Source organism: Priapulus caudatus, unplaced genomic scaffold (assembly GCF_000485595.1).
Source record: "Priapulus caudatus unplaced genomic scaffold, Priapulus_caudatus-5.0.1 Scaffold107, whole genome shotgun sequence".
Lineage (NCBI taxonomy): Eukaryota > Metazoa > Priapulida > Priapulimorpha > Priapulimorphida > Priapulidae > Priapulus > Priapulus caudatus.
Genome location: NW_014577168.1, coordinates 144,894 through 165,261, shown reverse-complemented (window position 1 = coordinate 165,261; position 20,368 = coordinate 144,894). Strand labels below are relative to the sequence as shown.

The window sequence follows — 20,368 nt, the reverse complement described above, 5'->3', positions numbered from 1 at the left end:
CTCTCTGTGTGTGTGTGTGTGTGTGTGTGTGTGTGTGTGTGTGTGTGTGTGTGTGTGTGTGTGTGTGTGTGTGTGTGTGTGTGTGTGTGTTTGTTGGTGCATGTGCGTATCACCCGCCTACCCGTTTTGACACAAAAAGACCAAAAAGAGTCAACAAATTAACATCATCAATGTCGCCGTTTCTGGATAGTCCTGCTATACTATGCACATGCACGTGTAACGTACATGTCACACCGGCACGACACAGATGCACGTTCTGTCGTTTAAGACGGCAACTGCGACGAATTAAATTGCAATTAATTAGGTTAATTTATTAATCGCCAGGAATCTACAAGCGCGTGAAATAGTAGCAGAAAAACCAAGTAATACATGTGTCGGCAAAACATATCTGTACCAATTTGCATTCATCTTGTTCGACTATTAATAGCGAGATGCTCTCTATACCCAGGCTATTAGCGCTGGTCTCGGATATTTATAGAAATGCACATAAACGTGCATAATGCTGCAATATGTTGGTTCTGCTCACCAGCGGATATACAGCTGATCGCTATTAAACGAAATCCACTCACTAAATTCTCTGTTTTCTGTTTTGAGTATTTGTAAAAAAAAAAACACCCCTGGCCGTAGCATTCAGTCGGCATTTAGGTATAAGGTAGGCAGAGGTATAAGTGTACATCAGCAGCCTAGACACTAAGTAGTGTTTTTGCTTGCGGCGCTGCGCCGTGTTGCATTCGGGCCGGAGGAGGCAGAGGGAGAGTCCGATCACAGCACATGACAGCTGGCGGTGCTGTCTCCGTTATTAGCTAGTCCTTGACCAGGGCCCGGCTCTGCCGTCACGTAATCCAAGCCGCCATATACGGAGTATATAGATGCCTATGATGATCCGTGCTCGCTCGCTGTTATTTTTGTCTTCGAGGGCCAGATTCGCTAGTTTCCCATCCCTCTACGCTTTCGTTTACCCGCAGGCGATGGCACGCCGTCTTTAATTTCCAGTGTGAGGTGAGGGTGGGGCGGGCTGGGGGTTGGCTGGGAAGGTATGGGGTATGGGTGAGGGTGGGTGGGTGAGGGTTGGCTGGGAGAGGGTGGGGATAGGGGTGAGGGTGGGCCGGGTGAGGTGGAGATATAGTGTGAGTGAGGGGTGGGGTGAGCCGGGGATGGGGTGAAGGAAGGATGTGATACGGTGAAGAGAAAAATCGAGTGTCGGTTTCTGCCGTGTACGAAAAAAACACACGCGGTTGCTATGTTTGCCTTACAAATTACATCATAATGTTCCTAGGGTAGGTGTGTGGGAGAGAGAAGATCGTTGAAAGCCACTGCTGCGGAAGGAAGAATGATTACTCACTCCCTATACGCGCTAATGAGAAATAAATTTCTCATCACTTCGTTTTTCCGCTCGTCCGACGACAGATATATCGTGTACAGGGCCGTACTACTGCAGGGCCGTAGGATGAGGAATTCCTAACGTGGGGGCAAAATTTCATGACTCAACTGTGTAATGATGAGCGACGGGCGCAGCTCTTGTTCGACGTCCATGGTGAGGTGAGGGTGGGTCTGAGCCAAAGCTTTCACGGATAAGTGACCAAAAAAATATCGTTAGGGTTATTTACGATAATTAGCTAAGCTTATTTTTTAAATTTTGCTCCAAAATCTAAGGGGCAGCTCCCCCCCTCCCACACACACACAGGCTACGGCCCGGTGTACAGGCGTGGTGTAGAAAACGCTAGTGTCGCAAGCTCATTCAAAGGGTTTCCACAAGTTTCCAGAGCAATAAATGCAAATATGGATTTATTAATAATTATATAGTATGCGCTGCCCGCTATGGATTGCCTCTGTCCGGTCAAACTAGAATAATCTCGACATATCTGTACGTACGTATTTTTTGGACCGCGCATTTTGCCTCGTGTGAACGCTAAATACCGGATTTCTTGCTACGTGTGAACGCGGCTACTAAGTGGTTTTGTATATGCGTACATGTTTTGCCACATGCCTACGTTACCGAAAATTTATCAGTATTTTGCGTAACGTAGCGCACGCGCGTGGATTCTTATATGTGCACTTTAAACGATATGCGATCTAGAAAATGGTTTGCTGATATTTTCACAGGTTTTCTATTACAATTAATCAACTAGTTGTTGCAAGTGCGATACTTTATCGTTTTATATTTTGTACGCGCGTAATAAATGTAATGCGTTATTTTGGAAAACCGCAGAGTTTGTTTTTCACTGACATTCGATCGCTAAAACATGTCGTTAATGTGAGATTTCACAGTGGCCATTATTTCCATGAAATATGACTGAACTCGAGGTTAGTAAAGTACAGCTTTTCTCCTGCGCAAGAGTTCCTATTACGCTTTAAATTTGCGCATATTCTATATAAACGATCACAGATATTGAGTGAATGATATGCAAGTGTATTTTTTATTACTATTAATAGTTTTCAGTACAATGTTGTCTAATTAATGTAATGGAAGATTTCAATATCTTTGTAATATTTTAGCACGAACGCACGCATGGACGCGCATATATAGTCAGAATTTACATGTGGCACAAATGTCACTCTTTTGCATGCCGTCGAAGGAGATCAGTGCATAGACTCCTATTTAAATATCGTTAAACGCGTGATGTGCGTATTTCACTATTTAATTAGAAGTGTTAATATAATAGCGTCTATGTGATTGTGATGTTGTTACAAGAGTTGTGTAAAAGCAAAATTATTCTACTGTTTATAGCAGTGTTATTGTGTGTAGGGTAAGATAAAACATTTGATATAAGATGATTGCAAGGTAATAGGTGTACTGACTATAAACGTTAGAGGAAAACAGAATACCATTACATTTTCAAATCAAAATCATTAAAAAAAGGTATCGACAACGAAAAATGTAGAATATATTTATTTATATTTATATAATATTTTTTTTTGCATTTTATAGTTTAAAAAAAGTTTTCACCTGAATTACAAAAATATTTATGAATGCGTTGCTTGAAGAGGCGTATTTTGAAGTTTACGAGAACATATTAGTTACATAACAAATTACATTTGGATCCATGAACGAAAGCAAAATGCAGGTATGCTACGAGCGTATAATACTTCGTTAACAGGCTATATACAGGAGAAATGCGGCATGATCAAGCTGCCAGCAATCACGCGCAATTCACACAGCTCTACACGTTTGCGACAAGATCATTTTAAAAGCTGTCAAGCGCCGTCAGAACGCGTCGTTTTTTTGGCTGACGCACAGTACGGCTTGATATGCGACTGGATATACATGCGAGAAGCAGAATGATGAGGTGATGAAGATCATGACGATGGCGACAGCGCTTAGAAGCACTTGCGGTGCACAATCGCTGGGCCGGACTCGTCGTACTCCTGCTTGCTGATCCACATCTGCTGGAAGGTGGACAGGGAAGCCAGGATGGAGCCACCGATCCATACGGAGTACTTCCTCTCTGGTGGGGCAATGATGTTAATTCAATGTGTGCTTGGGGCAAGGGAGATGATCTCGTTCTGCATTCTGTGGCAAATACCTGGAATCATGGTGTGCCACCGGAAGGACGGTGTTGCGTTAGCAGATCCTTACGGTATAATGTCGCACTTCATGATGGAGTTGTTAGGCAGCCTCGTGGATACCAGTGGATTCCATTCCTGCGAGCAGAGACGTGAGGGTTAGAAACATTACCAATAACAGCACTGTATGTTTATTTTGCTCACCCATCTAACCAATCTATTTAATCCGCACATACCGCTTCGAGTAATTGTTCTGACACCATTGTTATATTGATCTAGATTTAATTGCTATTTACCAAACATTATTTACTGATATTGCCCTTCACAAAACGTAATGCTGCCTACCCAAGAAGGATGGCTGGAAGAGGGCCTCTGGGCAACGGAACCTCTCGTTGCCGATCGGTAGGATGACTGTCCGTCGGGAAGTGTAGCTCTTCTCCGCGGAGGAGGAGGCAGCAGCGGTGGCCATCTCGCTGCTCGAAGTCCAGGGCGACGTAGCACAGCTTCTCCTTCACGTCACGCACGATTTCTCTCTCGGCTGCAGGTGGCAAAAGAAATGCATTAATTAATTATTACCTGTGATTTGCAATTTAAACATGAATCCGTAGCATTTGATGCCTTGATCGGTAAAATATATTATTAAGTACATTACTAATGTAGACTACGGTGGTGGGACGAGCTGCTAGCAGGCTCGGTAAGGATCTTGGATGCAGTAGTCGGTCAGATGCGACAGCAAGTCCAGACGATGACTTGCATGGGGCCACGCAGCGTAACCCTCGTAGATCCGTAAGGTCGGTGAGCTGACACATCACCAGAGTCCAGTCACGATACGCGTGTAGGCCGGAAGCGGCTACGTAGAAGGACAGCCTGGATGGGCGCGTACATGGCTGGGTGTTGGAAAGTCTCGACACTGATCATGAAAAAACAGTAACATATACATGAGATTTCAAGTTGATGACACGGATATGATATATTATATATATATATATATATATATATATATTATTTACGTCTGTGCTCCGAAGGCTCTAAGTGTATATATAAATATAATGCGCATCAGCTTTATAATATCATATCATAGCAATCCGCCATTTCATCGGTCTTAATGATTAAATAGACGTATGTGAAACCTTTGATCATAGTTAATAGATTAATATATAAGTTATAGATTATATAGGAGTAGATTAAAGGGACCCTATTACTCCTGATTATATGTGTGCATTTACAAACTGTGTCATCTTTCCTGTTAGCCTTGGGCTAGTGGGCCTCAGTCAACAGGAACTGGGTGCTCGCCTGGGCAACAACGTTCGTGTAGAAGGTGATGTGGCAAGATCTTTCCATATCATGCCCAGTTGGTGACGATTCGTGCTCGATGGGGTACATTCAGAGAGAGGATACTCTCTTGCTCTGAGGCCTCTCTCTCTACATAGCTGTCCTTCTGTCCATACCAACCATGACACCCTGCGAAATACAAACATGACAAATATTGAAAATAGTGGTTTGCCCATAAGTGTCTAACATGTGAATAAAAATCATACACGAATCAACATGTTATGATGTAATATCGCAATGAAATCATCTTAAAACTTTGTATGTCACAAATAAGTCGTCGAACTGCATAGGTGTAAACAAATTTGGTCACCCAATTTGAGACCCAACACAATACTATTGTTACTATTACTAGCGCTATTTTTAATATCAGCAAAATTTAGTATAATACGATATAAGAGCCTGCATACCTGGTGACGTGGTCTTCCGACGATAATGAGGGGAAGTACGACGTGGGGGGGGGGGGGGGGGGGGGGGGGGGGGGGGGGGGGGGGGGGTGTCGTCCACGCGAAACCGGCTTGCATCGAGCATTGTCCACGACAAGAGCTGCTACATCATCGTCGTCGCACATATTTGCTGGTTGGGTGGAAAACTGAAAAATAAGAAGCCAAATAATTAAATATATATATATATGTATTTGAGAATCGCTCAAGAAAACCATAAATCGATTCATATATCTTATCTGGTCGTTAGGCCTACATACTAAATATTACCAGTACATCGTATTTCATTCCATCCTGTGAAATGACAACGTCTATGAATAGATAGATACCTATACTCTACAGAATACTCTACAGAATACTCTACCAAACACACGGTCGACAACAGAACCGAAACGCTTCGCCGCTCTACTATTCTACATCTCTCTAACATACACACGTACGTACACACGCGCGCATATTCACACAGACTCACCAGAAGCTACAACAGACACGTGAATGCTCGAAGCTGCGAATTGAACTGACACACTGGCTGTGATCGCTGCTCCCGTATATATGGCCGCCTACGGGGCATGCGCCTCTCCGTTGTGCGCCAAAACGCTCCATATATAGTCGTCGCTGCGCGCAAAGACGCTCGTAGTAACGCAATGCTGCCCCCGTCTTAGCCGTCAGCGGGATGCAAGCCCCCCCTGTCTGTATTTTTAGGGTGAGAATGAGCGCAGGCGCTGTGGCCTATTATGGGCTCGGACGCGGCGCGCAATATATGGCTGATGAGCGATGGCAAAGCAAGCATTAGTGGGACAAGTGAGGCTGCCAGCTGTGTGTGTGTGTGTGTGGTGTGTAGTGTGTGTGTGTGTGTGTGTGTGTGTGTGTCGCTGTGTGTGTGTGTGGTGTGTGTGTGTGATGTGCTGTGTGTGTGTGTGTGTGTGTGTGTGTGTGTGATGTGTGGTGTGTGTGTGTGTGTGTGTATGAGGAGGGTCATTCTCTCTTCCCCTCTTTTCTATCCTTCTCCTCTCTCTCTCTCTCTCTCTCTCTCGCTATCCTCTTTTATCTATCTCTTCTCTCTCCTCTCTCTCTCTCTCTCTCTCCCTCTCTCTCCTCTCTTCTCTCTCTGCTCTCTATATAATAATATATAACTATATATTATATATTATATATTATGTATATCGATCTATCTATCTTATCACCATCTATCTACTCTATCATATCTATCTATCTATTATTCTATTATCTATGCTATTACTATCTATCTATCTATTATCTATGATATCTATCTATCTATTATCTATCTATCATCTATCATATCTATCTATCTATTATCGTATCTATCTATCTATCTATTCATCTATCTATTATCTTATTATCTATTATCTACTATCTATGCTATCTATCTATCTATCATATCTAATTATCTATCTATCTATCTATCTATTTATTCTATTTATGTATCTCTTTTATCTCTTACTATCTTATCTATGCTATTATCCTCTATATATCTATCTATGCTATTTATCTATCTATCTATCTATCTATCTATCTATCTATTATCTAGTCTATCTAAGTCTATCTATCTATGTATGGCTATATCTATCTATCTATCTATCTATATATCTATCTATCTTCTATCTATCTATCTATTATCTATCTAGTATCTATCTATCTATCTATGCTATTCTCTCTTTTCACTATTATCTCTTCACACTGTCTTTTTCTTTCGCTCTTCTCTCTCTCTCGTATCCTCTCTTCCTCGCTCTCTGTCTCTATGTCTCTGCTGCGTTTCTTTCTCTCTGTTTTTCTATCTGTGTGTCTCTTTTTCTTGCTCGCTCTCCTCTCTGCGTCTCCTCTCTCCCCCCCCCTCTTCTCTCTCTCCTCTCTCTCTCTTCTCTCTCTCTGTGTGTGGTGTGTGTGTGTGTGTGTTGTGTGTGGTGTGTTGGTGTGTGTGTGTGGTTGTGTTGGGTGTGTGTGTTTGTTGGTGCATGTGCGTATACCCGTACCGTTTTGACAAAAAGACGCAAAAAGGTCAAACAAGATTAACATCATCAAATGTCGCCGTTTCTTGATAGTCTGCTATAACTATGCAGCATGCACGTGTAGTAGCATGTACACGGCACCGCCCCCAGATGGCACGTTCTGTCGTTTAGACGGGCAACTGCGACGAATTAAATTCAATTAAATTAGGTTAATTTATTAATCGCAGGATTAGCAAGCGCGTGAAATGTAAGCAGAAAACACCAATAATACATGTGTCGGCAAAACAGTATCTGACAATTTGCATTCATCTGGTTCGTACTATTATAGCGAGATGTCTCTAGTACCGGCTATTAGCGCTGGTCCGGATATTTATAGAATGCAGCATAAACGTGCTAATGGCTGCATTGTTGGTTATCTGGTCACCAGCGATATAACAGCTGATCGCTATTAAACGAAATCCATCACTAAATCTCTGTTTTCTGATTTGAGTATTTGTATAAAAAAAACACCTCGCTGGCGTAGCATTCAGTCGGCATTTAGGTATAAGGTAGGCAGAGGTATAAGTGTAGCATCAGTAGCCTAGACACTAAGTAGTGTGTTTGCTTTGGGCGGCGCTGTCGCGTGTTGGCATTCGGCCGGAAGAGGAAGAGTGGAAGTCCGATCACAGCAATAAAGCTCGTGCTGTCCCGTATTAGCGAGTCTTGACACAGGGCCGCTCTGCCGTCACTAATCCAAGCCGCCATAATACGGAGTATATAGAGGCTATGATGATCCGTGCTGCTGATGTATTTTGTCTCGAGGCCAGATAGCTAGTGTTTGCCCATCGCCTCACGCTATTCGTTTACGCCCGCGGCGATATGGCAGCGCCGTCTTTACATATTCAGCAGTGATGAGGTGAGGGTGGGGCGGGCGGGGTTGCTGGAAGGTATTGGGGTAGGGTGAGGGTGGTGGGTGAGGTTGGCTGGGAGAGGGTGGGGGATAGGGGTGAGGGTGGAGTGGGTGAGGGTTGGGCTGAGAGGGTAGGGATAGGTAGAGTGGGTGGGTGAGGGTTGCTGGATAGGTGGGGATATAAGGGGTGAGGGTGGAGTGGGTGAGGGTTGCTGGGAGAGGTAGGGATAGGTGAGGGTGGAGTGGGTGAAGTGGCTGCTAGAGGGTGGGATAGTGGCTGAGGGGGAATGGGTGAAGTTGGCTGTAGAGGGTGGATAGGTGAGGGTGAGGCCGGTAGGGGTGAGGTGGGGAAGAATGGCGCGGGGAGTGAGAGTGGGTGGGTGTGGGATAGGGTATGGGGATAGGGATGAGAAGGATGTAAGGGTGGGGCCGGGTGAGGTGGAGATATAGTGTGAGTGCGGGGTGGGTGTGAGCGGGGATGGGGTGAAGGAAGAATGTGATACTGTAAGAGAAAATCGAGTGTCGGTTATCTGCCGTGTAGGAAAGAAAAACCCGCGGTTGCTATGTTTGCCTAGCAATTATCATCATAAATGTTCCTAGGTAGGTGTGTGGGAGAGAGAAGATGTGTTGACAGCACTGCGCGGAAGGACGAAATGATACTCACTCTATACGCGCTATATTGAGAAATAAATTTTCTCATGACTATCGTTTTCCGCTCGTCGAGACAGATTATAATCGGTACAGGGTGTACTACTGCAGGGCGTGATGAGGCATTCCTAATGGGGAGAATTTATGACTCAACTGTGTAAATGATGAGGCGACGGGCGCAGCTCTTTTCGACGTCATGGTGAGGGTGAAGGGTGGTGATGAGCCGAAAGCTTTCCACGGATAAGTGACCAAAAATATCGTTAGGGTTATATACGATAATTAGCTAAGCTATTTTTTAAATTTTGCTCGAAAATCAAGGGGCAGCTCCCCCCTCCACACACACACAGCTACGGCCGGTGTACAGGCGTGTGTAGAAAACGGCTAGTGTCGCAAGCTCATTCAAAGGGGTCACAAGTTTCCAGAAGCAATAAAATGCAAATATTGAATTTATTAATAATTAATAAGTAATGCGCTGGCCGCTATGATTGCCTTGTGGGTCAAACTAGAATAATTCTCGAGCATATCTTTACGTTTCTCATTCTCTCGTCTTCTCTCTGTTGCTCTCTCTTACTCTCTCTCTCTCTCTCTCTCGTCTCTCTTCTTCACACTTCTGCTCTCTTCTTCTCGTCATCGCGCTCTTTTTCTCTCTCTCTCTCTATCTGCTGCTCTCTCTCTCTCTCTCTGGCAACTTTCTCTCTCTCTCGGCTCTTTCTGTCTTTTCTCCTTCTCTCTCTTCCTCTCTCTCTCTCTCTGCTCTCTCGTTCTTCTCTCTCTATGTCAGCTACCACGACACATCTCGCTTTATTCTTTCTCTCTCTCTCTCTCTCTCTCTCTCCATCTCCTCTCTCTCTCTTCTCTCTTCCTCTCTCTTTCTCTCTCTACTCTCTCTCTCTCTCTCGGCGGCGAGCAGCGCGCCGCGTTCTTTCTCTCTCTCTCTCAATCTCTCTCGCTCTCTCTATGTCACACACACGCACACATGTTTTTCCCCGCTCTGTAATCTCTCTCTCTCTCTCTCTCTCTCTCCTCTCTCTCTTCTCTGCTCTCTCTCTTCTCTCTCTGCTCTTCTCTATCTAACGGTATCTGGCTATCTGCTTATCCATTTTGCGTGCTTATTATGTTGGACGAGCGTGCGTGTGTTGAGTTTTAGCAAGTTTTGCTGTGAAGAGTTAATAATCGGATATAATAAGCAGAGATCCGATTTAGGGGACAGCCGCATGGATGCGCCATCCAATACGGGCAGGCTAGTTTTAGACGGTTGCGGTCTCAGCATGTGCGCCATGTGGCCGGGTGCCACACGTGGTCGCGACAGCACCGAGGTTTGTTGCCGTAAGTCAGGAGCCGTGACATAACGCTGGCTGAAGATCACAATCGTACGGAAGCAGCAGCTAATCAGACGTCTGTTCAGATGCCTCTTTGTCTCTTCATCCCTCTCTCTTTCGCATTCTTCTATCTGTCTCTCTTCTTCTCATCTGCGTCTCTCGATCATCTCACACAGCTCATCGTCTACACACACACACCACACACACACACGCACATCACACACACCCACACACACCAACAAAACCCAACCAACCAACAAATTCAACACAACACACACGCGCGCGCGCAGCGCGGCGCGCTCTTCTCTGCTCCCTCTCGACCCTCTCTTTCGCCTCTCTCAACTGCTTCTGGCGACGCGCGCGCATCATCTCTCCTTCTCGAACTCTTCTTTCGCTCTCTCTCTACTCGCATCTCTTAGCGCGCGCTCTCGTCTGCTCTTTGCTTTCTCTCGCCTTCTTATCTCGGCTCTGCCTCTTCTTCTCTCGCGGCTCTGCGCGCGCGCGGCTCTCTTCTCTCTCTCGGCTCTCTCTCTCTCTGCTCTCTCTTAGTTCTCTCTCTTCTTCTCTCGCTCTGCTCTCTCTTCGTCTCTCTCTCTCTGCTCTGCTATTGTCTTGCTCTCTCTCTCTCTATATATATATATATAGAGAGAGATTTATATATATATATATCCCTCTCTTTCTGACGTTCTCTCTCTCTCTCTCTCTCGCTTCCTCGTGCGTCTGTTTATGGTATTAGAGGAAGTGTGTGGAAATCTGCAACTCAACAACTGCACAGGGTGAGAGCACATGTGGACTATATACAGTCTATGGTGGCTGTATCTACGGCGCTGTCATAGACAAAAGCGACACCTTTCGGTACAAAAACATCGCAAACAAAGATATGACCATAATTTTATAAGTAGATATATATATACATAGAAATATATATATATATTTATATATACATAGAAATATATATATATATATATATATATAAAGAATTACATGAAAGTATGAAAATACTTTTAGGTATCTTAACTCTATGGATAGACTTTACGTAGAAACACTTCTTTGCATCAACTGTAAAATACGTAGCAGAACACGTTCATACGACATTCTGTTTTATACAGTTATCACTGCCAATTTATGAACGACAAACCAATGAATGTTGTTTTTAGTATTTGTACATTTGAGTTGATGATATTTTAGACAGCTATGTTGTAGCATTTAATTAGCTCTCGTGTAACATGAATTTCAAGATGCTCAAAATGGTGTTACAATATTATACAGTGTGGTAAATATTCTGTAGAAAACATAAAACAAACACTTGCATAGTTTTCTATTTTTTATTTAGAAAACTGCAGTTTGTTAGCATCAGTACAATTTATACAAAATATCAATAAGCGCAAACGCGGCCGCGGAGTGAGTTCACATAGTAGAGACCTAGTAGTTATAATACAACATACACATGAAATAATACACTGCTGACACAAGCAAAATGTTACATCCATAAATGCAAACATAATCCAACTGCTGCCCTCCCTCCCACCCGGCGCAATCCACGAATCATTCAATATATTACAGTTCAACATATGCAAATGCCAAACACAGCCCAAGTGCTCTGCTTGCACAAGCACGTGGTAGAGCCTGGTACAGAAGACCAGCAGCAGTGGAAACAGGAATGACAGTGAGAGATGAAGCGCTTAGAAGCACTTGCGGTGGACGATGGACGGGCCGGACTCATCGTACTCCTGCTTGCTGATCCACATCTGCTGGAAGGTGGACAGGGAAGCCAGGATGGAGCCACCGATCCATACGGAGTACTTCCTCTCTGGTGGGGCAATGATCTTGATCTTCATCGTGCTTGGGGCAAGGGCTGTGATCTCCTTCTGCATTCTGTCAGCAATACCTGGGTACATGGTGGTGCCACCAGACAGGACAGTGTTGGCGTACAGATCCTTACGGATATCAATGTCGCACTTCATGATGGAGTTATAGGCAGCCTCATGGATACCAGTGGATTCCATTCCTGCAGACAAAGATTTGTCTAGATTAGTTGACAGAAAAAGCAATAAAAATCAAATTTTAACAACTCACAATGATAAACTTGCTCTACAGAGATATCCACATTGGAAATGCTTATTAGGAAATAATACAAAAATGCTTTTTGTTGAACCCTAAAATATCAGACAACATGAGAAACACTACCCACCCAAGAAGGATGGCTGGAAGAGGGCCTCTGGGCAACGGAACCTCTCGTTGCCGATGGTGATGACCTGTCCGTCGGGAAGCTCGTAGCTCTTCTCCAGGGAGGAGGAGGCAGCAGCCGTGGCCATCTCCTGCTCGAAGTCCAGGGCGACGTAGCACAGCTTCTCCTTGATGTCACGCACGATTTCTCTCTCGGCTACATGCGGCAAAAGGAATAAAATTATTAACCGTCATTGATACTGCCAAAATTAAAAACTTGCTGCACTGTGCATTTCCCGTTTGCATATAGGGCGGCGGCGGACATTTCACCAATGACAATGAAACCTAAGACTACACACCGGTGGTCGTGAAACTGTAGCCACGCTCGGTGAGGATCTTCATCAAGTAGTCAGTCAGATCGCGGCCAGCCAAGTCCAGACGGATGATGGCATGGGGCAGAGCGTAACCCTCGTAGATGGGGACGGTGTGGCTGACACCATCACCAGAGTCCAGCACGATACCAGTGGTACGGCCGGAAGCGTACAGAGACAGGACAGCCTGGATGGCGACGTACATGGCTGGGGTGTTGAATGTCTCAAACATGATCTGCAAAAAGTAAAAACATGATAATATACTCCACTTCATTAATGCAATAGACGAAATCTTGGATTTAAAATTAAGCAGTCGAAAAATGTGTATAGAACACAGTAGCCTAGAAAAGTGAAGCTGTTATAGTCTATAAATTTATAAAATTGAAGATGACAGATTTTGAAAGAAAAGCTTAATGCACAATAAAAAGGTAGTACATATAAAAAATGGTTCCTTGTACACTTACCACTAATTAACCATTCATCACATTGAATATATATAGGGATTGACACTCGTTTAATTAATACTTGGTTTCATTCAATATTTCCGACAAGTTCTTAGGTATGGAAACAACCATTTGTTTACACAATCTGGGTATTTAAATTTACCAACCTGTGTCATCTTTTCCCTGTTAGCCTTGGGGTTCAGTGGGGCCTCAGTCAACAGGACTGGGTGCTCCTCTGGGGCAACACGCAGTTCATTGTAGAAGGTGTGGTGCCAGATCTTCTCCATATCGTCCCAGTTGGTGACAATTCCGTGTTCAATGGGGTACTTTAGCGTCAGAATTCCTCTTTTGCTCTGAGCTTCATCACCCACATAGCTGTCCTTTTGTCCCATGCCAACCATGACACCCTGAGGAATAACGGCATAATATTATATAAGTACGTCATATTAAAAATTAAAAATTAATATTGCTAATAATACAGGTTCAATCAAGGCAGACTAGCTGCCAGCTGAAACTCAAACAAACGTATAACATAACGTGCTGACAAGTATATAGTGTAAAGCAGCGTTTTAACAACTAGCTTTGCAAATGCACGACTATAAGCCTAGAGGCTAGTGTATACCTGGTGACGCGGCCTCCCAACGATGGAGGGGAAGACGGCACGAGGGGCGTCGTCACCGGCGAAACCCGCCTTGCACATTCCGGAGCCATTGTCCACAACAAGAGCTGCTACTTCGTCGTCACACATATTTGCTGGTAGAATTAAGGCTGGAAATGATATATACGCTTATTTAGTTCTAAAACCACAGACTAAAAATTCACAGGTGGTTGGAAAGCAGCTCGCGTTGCTAGCAACGAATTGTACGGCTGCAGTAGTGTACGTAACGTAGTCATACAAAATAGACATAACATTCATGACATTTCATGACAAAACCTGCCAATGATACTACTAAGAGACACTGAAATATACTTACAAGATGTCTAAACAGTGAACTGACACGTTGCGGATTCCCGACTGCGACTGACTTGGGTTGGGCACAAGTAGAGGATTTTAAGTTGTCGAGTTGTCGTTGACTCACTTTCCTGTGTGCGGCGAGCTGAGCCCGTTTCCGAACACTAGGTTTTCAGCCAATCGTAGCAGCGCACCGCGACTGTCACTGCAGTATTACCATATATGGTCATACTATGCGGGCACGAAAAACTTCCGCTAGGTTAGCGCGTTCGTCTGCGTGTTACAACAATCGATTATTTATTTCGAGGGAAGTGTATGCGAATTATTAGTGTCTAATACCCCTGTCACACCTACAGGTTGTACCCTATACCCGGCGACCGCGTTCCGCTCCCGGACTTTGAATTTTGTTTTACCAATTAAAGCGCAGTGACGTCGCCGAAAATTGTTAAATCCATGACACCAGGTAGTACTAAGTACAGTAGTAGCTTACAGTAGACTACTTGTACTCGTACTTGTACTAGCTCTTGTACAGTAGTAGCTTACAGTACAGCTTACAGTACGCTCTTGACTCGCTAATTATTACGCTCTCACTGCGACCCTATGCGTTCCCAGTTTGATCTTCAGTGCGCTCTCAATGCGCTCACACTGCGCTCAGTGCGCTCCCACTGCGCTCTGTGCGTTCGCAGTGCGTCCAAGTAGCTCTCGCTGCGCTCTTACTACGGCAGATGGGGTCGTTGTCGTATCAGGTACTACAGATATGTGCCCGAGGTAGTTTTAGGTTGTTTAATTAGTATTATGTTTATATTTTTATATGAGGTATGTTTAGAGTTAGGGTTAGGGTTAGGGTTAGTGTTAGCGTTAGGGTTCACTTAAATTCTGTAGTACAAGTCTGGTACTCTTTGTGTATACATATATGTACCTCGATCGGGTACATATCTGTAGTACGTGATACGACAACGAACCCTTGAGCCTTACTACGCTCTCAATACGTTTGCAACTCGCTCACTGCGCGTGCGCGGCGTGTATATATAGATCCTCCTGCGACCTTCAGGATCAGTCTACATTCAGCCGCTGTATGCACCATGCCAAAAAGAAGAAGCAGGGGTCGAGGAAGGCCATCTCCATCGTCTCCACGCTCGTCCAGTCCTGTTCCATCTGAGCCTGCTCCTGAGCCTGTTCCTGAGCCTGCTGACAACTGCCATGAAGAAGATCCACCAGAGGAGAGTAGTAGCGCAGCTGAGTCAGCCTCTAGAGATGCCAGCCATCTTCCCAAAGCCAAGAAGGCCAAGAAGATGACGGATCTCACTCTGGCAGAGGAGGAAGCCATGGCTGAGTGGATACAGGAGAATGAATGCCTGTACAACAAGAAGATGAGCAGCTATAAGGACAAGCAAAGGAAGGATAAGATGTGGGATGACAAGGCGGCAGAGATGGGGAAGACCAACGAAATCTTGCCGATTTGGTACAGGTCTCTCAGGACGAGGTACGGCCGCCTTCTGAAGAAGAAGTCAGGTCAAGGAGCGACGGAGCTGACTGAGCGCGACCAGTGGGTGTTGACGCGGTTTTCTTTCCTGAAGACACATATCTATGAAGTACAGCGTCGCACAGTGGTCAGTGTAAGTCAACAATTAAATATCATTTTCAGGTTATCGTAAAATTGAAAAATTGTAAAAATTGTAAAAATTGTAAAGTTGTGAAATAATTCTATAAATGTATATGAAATTGTACTTAATTACCTTTTACTTACCTTCTTCTTTGCTTTTGTCTTTGTAGATTAAGGCAGCTGCGGCGGCTGCTGCTCTCGGATATGCGTGGGATACTGAAGAGGCCAGGGAAGCTGGGGATGATGACGTGGAGGAGGTCCAGCCGGTCCAGCCGTCCACTGCGGGGACTTCTGATGTACCCATCATCTTGGACTTGCTGCTGGCTGGCATCACAGAGAGGGGGCAGCAGTCTCTGGATTTGCAGCAGCAGATGCTGGAAATGCTCAAGCCACCGGTCCGCGTCACCCAGAGAACCACTTATGCAGACTGGACAAAGTCTGTGATGGAGGACCTGGATCCTTCTCTATGGCGCCGCTTCCAGGTCGACCACACTCAGCTGCTGTACAGATACCTGGACATGAGTGATGAAATCAACTCAGCAGCCGCAGCCCAACATGCAGGCGTGATCCAGCAGCAGCAGCAGGCTGGTTACAGCGCCAGCCACAGCCCCCTGAGCTGACAACACTGCAGCCCAGGCCCTCTCCGACGATGACGATTTAAGCTGGCAGTGTTATCCGCCGGAACCCCTCAGCCATCTCCACCTCGGCCTCTACCAGCACTCCTGCGCAAGCCGGCGATTGGTCTTTCAATCTGAGCATCATTCCAGAGGCCAGTGACATCACTCCTTTCAGCAGTTCATTTATTGAGAGGCTGGCCAGCGCAGATTCTAACAATTAAGGATCACCCACCTTCAGATGACAACAACAACAACAACAACAACAACAACAACAACAACAACAACAACAACAACAGCAAAAACAACAACAGGAACAAGGATAACTAGTGTACCAGAGACAGCCAGTGTGTGTTCAAGAGACAGTTGTCTGTGTGTCAGATACAGTTTATTAATTTCCAGTGTACGTGTCAGAGACAGTTTAATTTCCAGTGTACGTGTCAGAGACAGTTTAATTTCCAGTGTACGTGTCAGAGACAGTTTAATTTCCAGTGTACGTGTCAGAGACAGTTTGCTCATCATGTTTTATTGAGGATATTGTTCAAAATAAAGGCATCCATTTATTGTTAGATGCAAACTTGAAATACGTGTTGTCCTATTTTACTTTTTTGAAATTGCACTTACCCGCTCGGGCAAGTAAGGTTTCCTTTATTGAATGTCTAGACATAATGATATTTTTATGTTTCCATCCGTTCCTTGCATTGTTTTGCACAGACATAATGACATAATAATGATTTGCGCAGACATAAGCTGCCTTGCTGCAACGAGATTTGAATTAAAAACAATGCCAACCCATATAACCGTAATAACCATATATCCATTATAAACCATTATAAACCCGGTCCCCAAGCCAGGCGTGGTCGTGATCAGCTACCTCAAATGTTTGCCCCTCTACTGCAGCCTGTGAGCAATGATTACTGCTGAATTACACAAAAACAGATACACTGTATATACTGCGCTGTCAGTGGACACTCTGTATCTGCATGCATGTACCGCTATATTCTCTGCGCTTATGATCCAGCCCCAAATAAACTTGAACATATTTTATTATTCCATTGTGAGAGTGTGGTGGGTTTTGATAATAAACTGACACTTAAAAAAGTAAAAAAAGTAAAACAAACAGCGTGCTGTCACTGCTGTGTCATAACATGAATATATTTTGTATACAAACTCGTATCAGCTGTTCAACTTTCTACCGTGCCGTTAATTGAAATGCTGGATGTTTACTATTTGGACCTTCATTTACGTTATTTACCATTTAAATTCATATTAGAAAAAAATCTCATGTATTTCTTTATGTTTTTATGGCAAGTGACTTTTGCCTCCGGGCAACCAGTTTCATAAACAATCATCACACTTCTATCAATATTAAATTATACAAAGAATGTTTTTTTATTATAAAATAAAATTAGAGCCAAAATATAACTACTATTTTGTCAAATCAATATCAGAGTTATACTGGATCTTATTTTATTTTGCAGGTTTGGGGACGTCTGACTTTTATGTTTGGGGAATTGGGATTTTTTTGTTTAAGTTTAAGTTAATATAACTTTATTTAAGCAAGGCATTATGCATAAAAGAAACAGAACAAAATTTATTTATTTTTACATGACCATATTTATTTCAAACATACAATATTGTGTACTGTGTACTTGTGAACTTTTGAACTGTATTTTTTGTAACTGACTTTTTATATCATGCTATCTTGCCAGGGCACAAAGCCTGCAGGTGAATTGAAGTACAGCTTGAGGTATTCTCGTTGTTTCTTGGCTGCAGTGGTGTCACGGTTGTTCCCTCTAATGTTGTTCACCTCATGCATGTTTGCATCGGCCCTCCAAGCACCTGGGATCAGTTGCTGGTTGACATCCCCCGCATCCAAGGCAGCATTCTGAATGGTAGGATAACGCAGTCTCATCAAATTATGAAGACAGACGCAGGCTTCGACGATCAGTCGTATGGAGTCAGGTTCATGCTGCATGGTGGTCAGGAGAATCTGCCAACGTTGTGCAAGGATGCCAAAAGCGTTCTCCACAACGCGACGCTCTCTAGATATCCTGTAGTTGTAGATCCTTGGCTCTTTGGTCATCTTGCGCATCGAGTAAGGCTTCATCATGTTGGTCCGCATCGCGAACGCATCATCAGTCAGGAAGAAATATGGCATGTCCCTGTCGTCATTTGGTAGGGAGTCTGCTGGAGGAAGACAAATGGTCCCATCTACTAGGCACTCCTTCAGCTCTGAATCATTGAAGATCTGTGCATCTGACATGTATCCGTGCCCTCCAACATCTATCCAGAGGAACTTATAGTTCGCATCGACGAGGCCCATTAGAACAATGGAAAAGAAGCCTTTATAGTTGTGATAAAGGCTTCCACTGTTCGCTGGCTTTCTGCAGGCAACATGTTTTCCATCAAGGGCTCCGCAAGCATGAGGGACGTTCCATCTACGTGCAAACGTTTCAGCAACGACACGCCCTTCTTCAGGGGAGATTGGACAGCTGATGACTTCCTCCTTGTACTTATTTACGATGGCCTGGCAGACGTCTCGTACTAGGACAGACATGGTGTTATAAGGAACTCTGAAGTCAAACTTCATACTGGCGTACTTGTCACCGGTTGCTAGGTGGCACATAGTAATTGCAATCTTCAACCCTGGTTCCATAGTCTTCCTATACATGGTGTCTTGTTTGGTGCATCTTGGACCAAGTCTTGCTAGGAGCTCATCAAACATCCTTGGTTGTACTCTCAGGAAGTTAAAGAAGGATGCAGGATCTTCGTGTCGTAGCGCGGCCATTAGGCAGTGATAGTGGCCAAACTGAACTCTTCTCCCCACGTCTAACCATGGTCAAACCCAGCATCTCCTCTCCCTTCTTTCCCTCCTCCTTCTTCTCCTTCTCATGATGTTGACAAGGGCCTGGTCATCTTGTGCCTGCATATGTGCTAACTGTAGTACAAATAGCACATTGTGCCTGTGACCTGTCTGCGGCCATGGGAAGAGCAAATGCCACTGATTGTGTATAGAAGATGAAGCTGTATTTATACAAAAATGTGTGTGTGTGGGGGGGGGGGTCAGTGGAAGTGGGATCGTAATAAGAACGCACCGTGAGCCTATTGCAAACGTGGGAACAACGCCTTGGACGTATTACGAGCGTCATAGTCTCAGTGGCAGCGCAGTGTGGACGTAGAATGAGCGGAAACAAGCCCATAAAGCGCAGTGGAAGCGCAGTAACGGCGCAATAAGACCGGGAGAGGCACGCATGGAGAGCCCAATGAGCGTACAGCAGTCGCAAACCAGTCGCAGGAGACGATTTCTGCGACCCCAAGTCGCTTCTATGCGTTGTTGCTACGTCCACGATACGCTCATGTAGTTCGCTTTGCGCTGCTACGGCGACTGTACTGCGTCATTACACCTCTCATTACAGAGCGCCGACCCGCTGCGCTTGTATTGATTCGAGACAACACAAGCGCCGAGGTTTGGCGCTTAAGGTAGCTCATGGCGACCCTCTTCCGTCCTTGACAGTTTCCACTGCGTCACCAACTCGTTCTCAGAGACCTTACTGCGCTTTTCCTCGCGCTTTCATACTTTTCAGGTCACAGTGGGAGCGCGAGCGTGATCGCGGGTAGGTGTGACAGGGGTATAACACTGTAACAGTGTTTATACTATATATTACATATTGTATTTCATCTTGTACACTTTTTAATTATATATAATCCGGTTCTCATTTTGGAATAATCACCACGTGCAAATGAGATAAAATATTCGCGGATGGGTGTCAGAGCTTGTCACACCATATATAATATATTATGTTTATATTATTATATAGGGGCCTATATTATATTAATATATTATTATATTATGTATTATGTTGGCTGCTATGAATTTGAAACAGGGTTACTTACATGTGACCGTAATCGCACTTTGTAATATTTCTAAATGTAAATATAGATCTTAACTTTATGGCATAAAGTAAGATAGCTATAATAGATATCATAAATAGCTAGAAATGAATTTCGTACAATACTACATTGATTTCTCAGACATATATTAACCTGATTGTCGTATTCACTTGCGTAGGAATTTTAGAATCGTTGGTTTATTGGATGACCTTACCGATGACGTTTC

At 44.3% G+C, this 20,368-nt stretch overlaps 3 protein-coding genes across 5 annotated transcripts; 1 reads left to right on the top strand and 2 right to left on the bottom strand.

Moving 5' to 3' along the window:
- Positions 1-2,877: 2,877 nt before the first annotated feature.
- LOC106805260 (actin-3) lies at positions 2,878-14,145 on the bottom strand. The gene is made up of 7 exons (XM_014806791.1): positions 14,054-14,145; positions 13,702-13,847; positions 13,247-13,486; positions 12,625-12,871; positions 12,291-12,482; positions 11,926-12,107; positions 2,878-3,462 (listed from the first exon to the last, which is right to left on the bottom strand). The coding sequence occupies exons 2-7, from the start codon at positions 13,825-13,827 to the stop codon at positions 3,319-3,321; spliced, it is 1,131 nt and encodes a 376-aa protein (XP_014662277.1). The 5' UTR covers positions 13,828-13,847; positions 14,054-14,145; the 3' UTR covers positions 2,878-3,318.
- LOC106805259 lies at positions 3,378-16,832 on the top strand. 3 transcript variants are annotated; one of them, XM_014806789.1, is made up of 4 exons: positions 3,378-3,462; positions 14,644-14,777; positions 15,064-15,641; positions 15,805-16,832. In XM_014806789.1, the coding sequence occupies exons 1-4, from the start codon at positions 3,413-3,415 to the stop codon at positions 16,252-16,254; spliced, it is 1,212 nt and encodes a 403-aa protein (XP_014662275.1). In that variant the 5' UTR covers positions 3,378-3,412; the 3' UTR covers positions 16,255-16,832. The 3 variants fall into 3 exon arrangements, with proteins under 3 accessions (XP_014662275.1, XP_014662274.1, XP_014662276.1); XM_014806788.1 differs by having other exon boundaries at positions 15,064-15,647; XM_014806790.1 differs by lacking the exons at positions 3,378-3,462; positions 14,644-14,777 and adding an exon at positions 14,233-14,494 and having other exon boundaries at positions 15,064-15,647.
- A 1,106-nt stretch (positions 16,833-17,938) lies between these two features.
- On the bottom strand, positions 17,939-19,039 carry LOC106805250. The gene has a single exon (XM_014806779.1). It carries the CDS (start codon positions 19,037-19,039, stop codon positions 17,939-17,941), a length of 1,101 nt encoding a protein of 366 aa, XP_014662265.1.
- Positions 19,040-20,368: the final 1,329 nt, after the last annotated feature.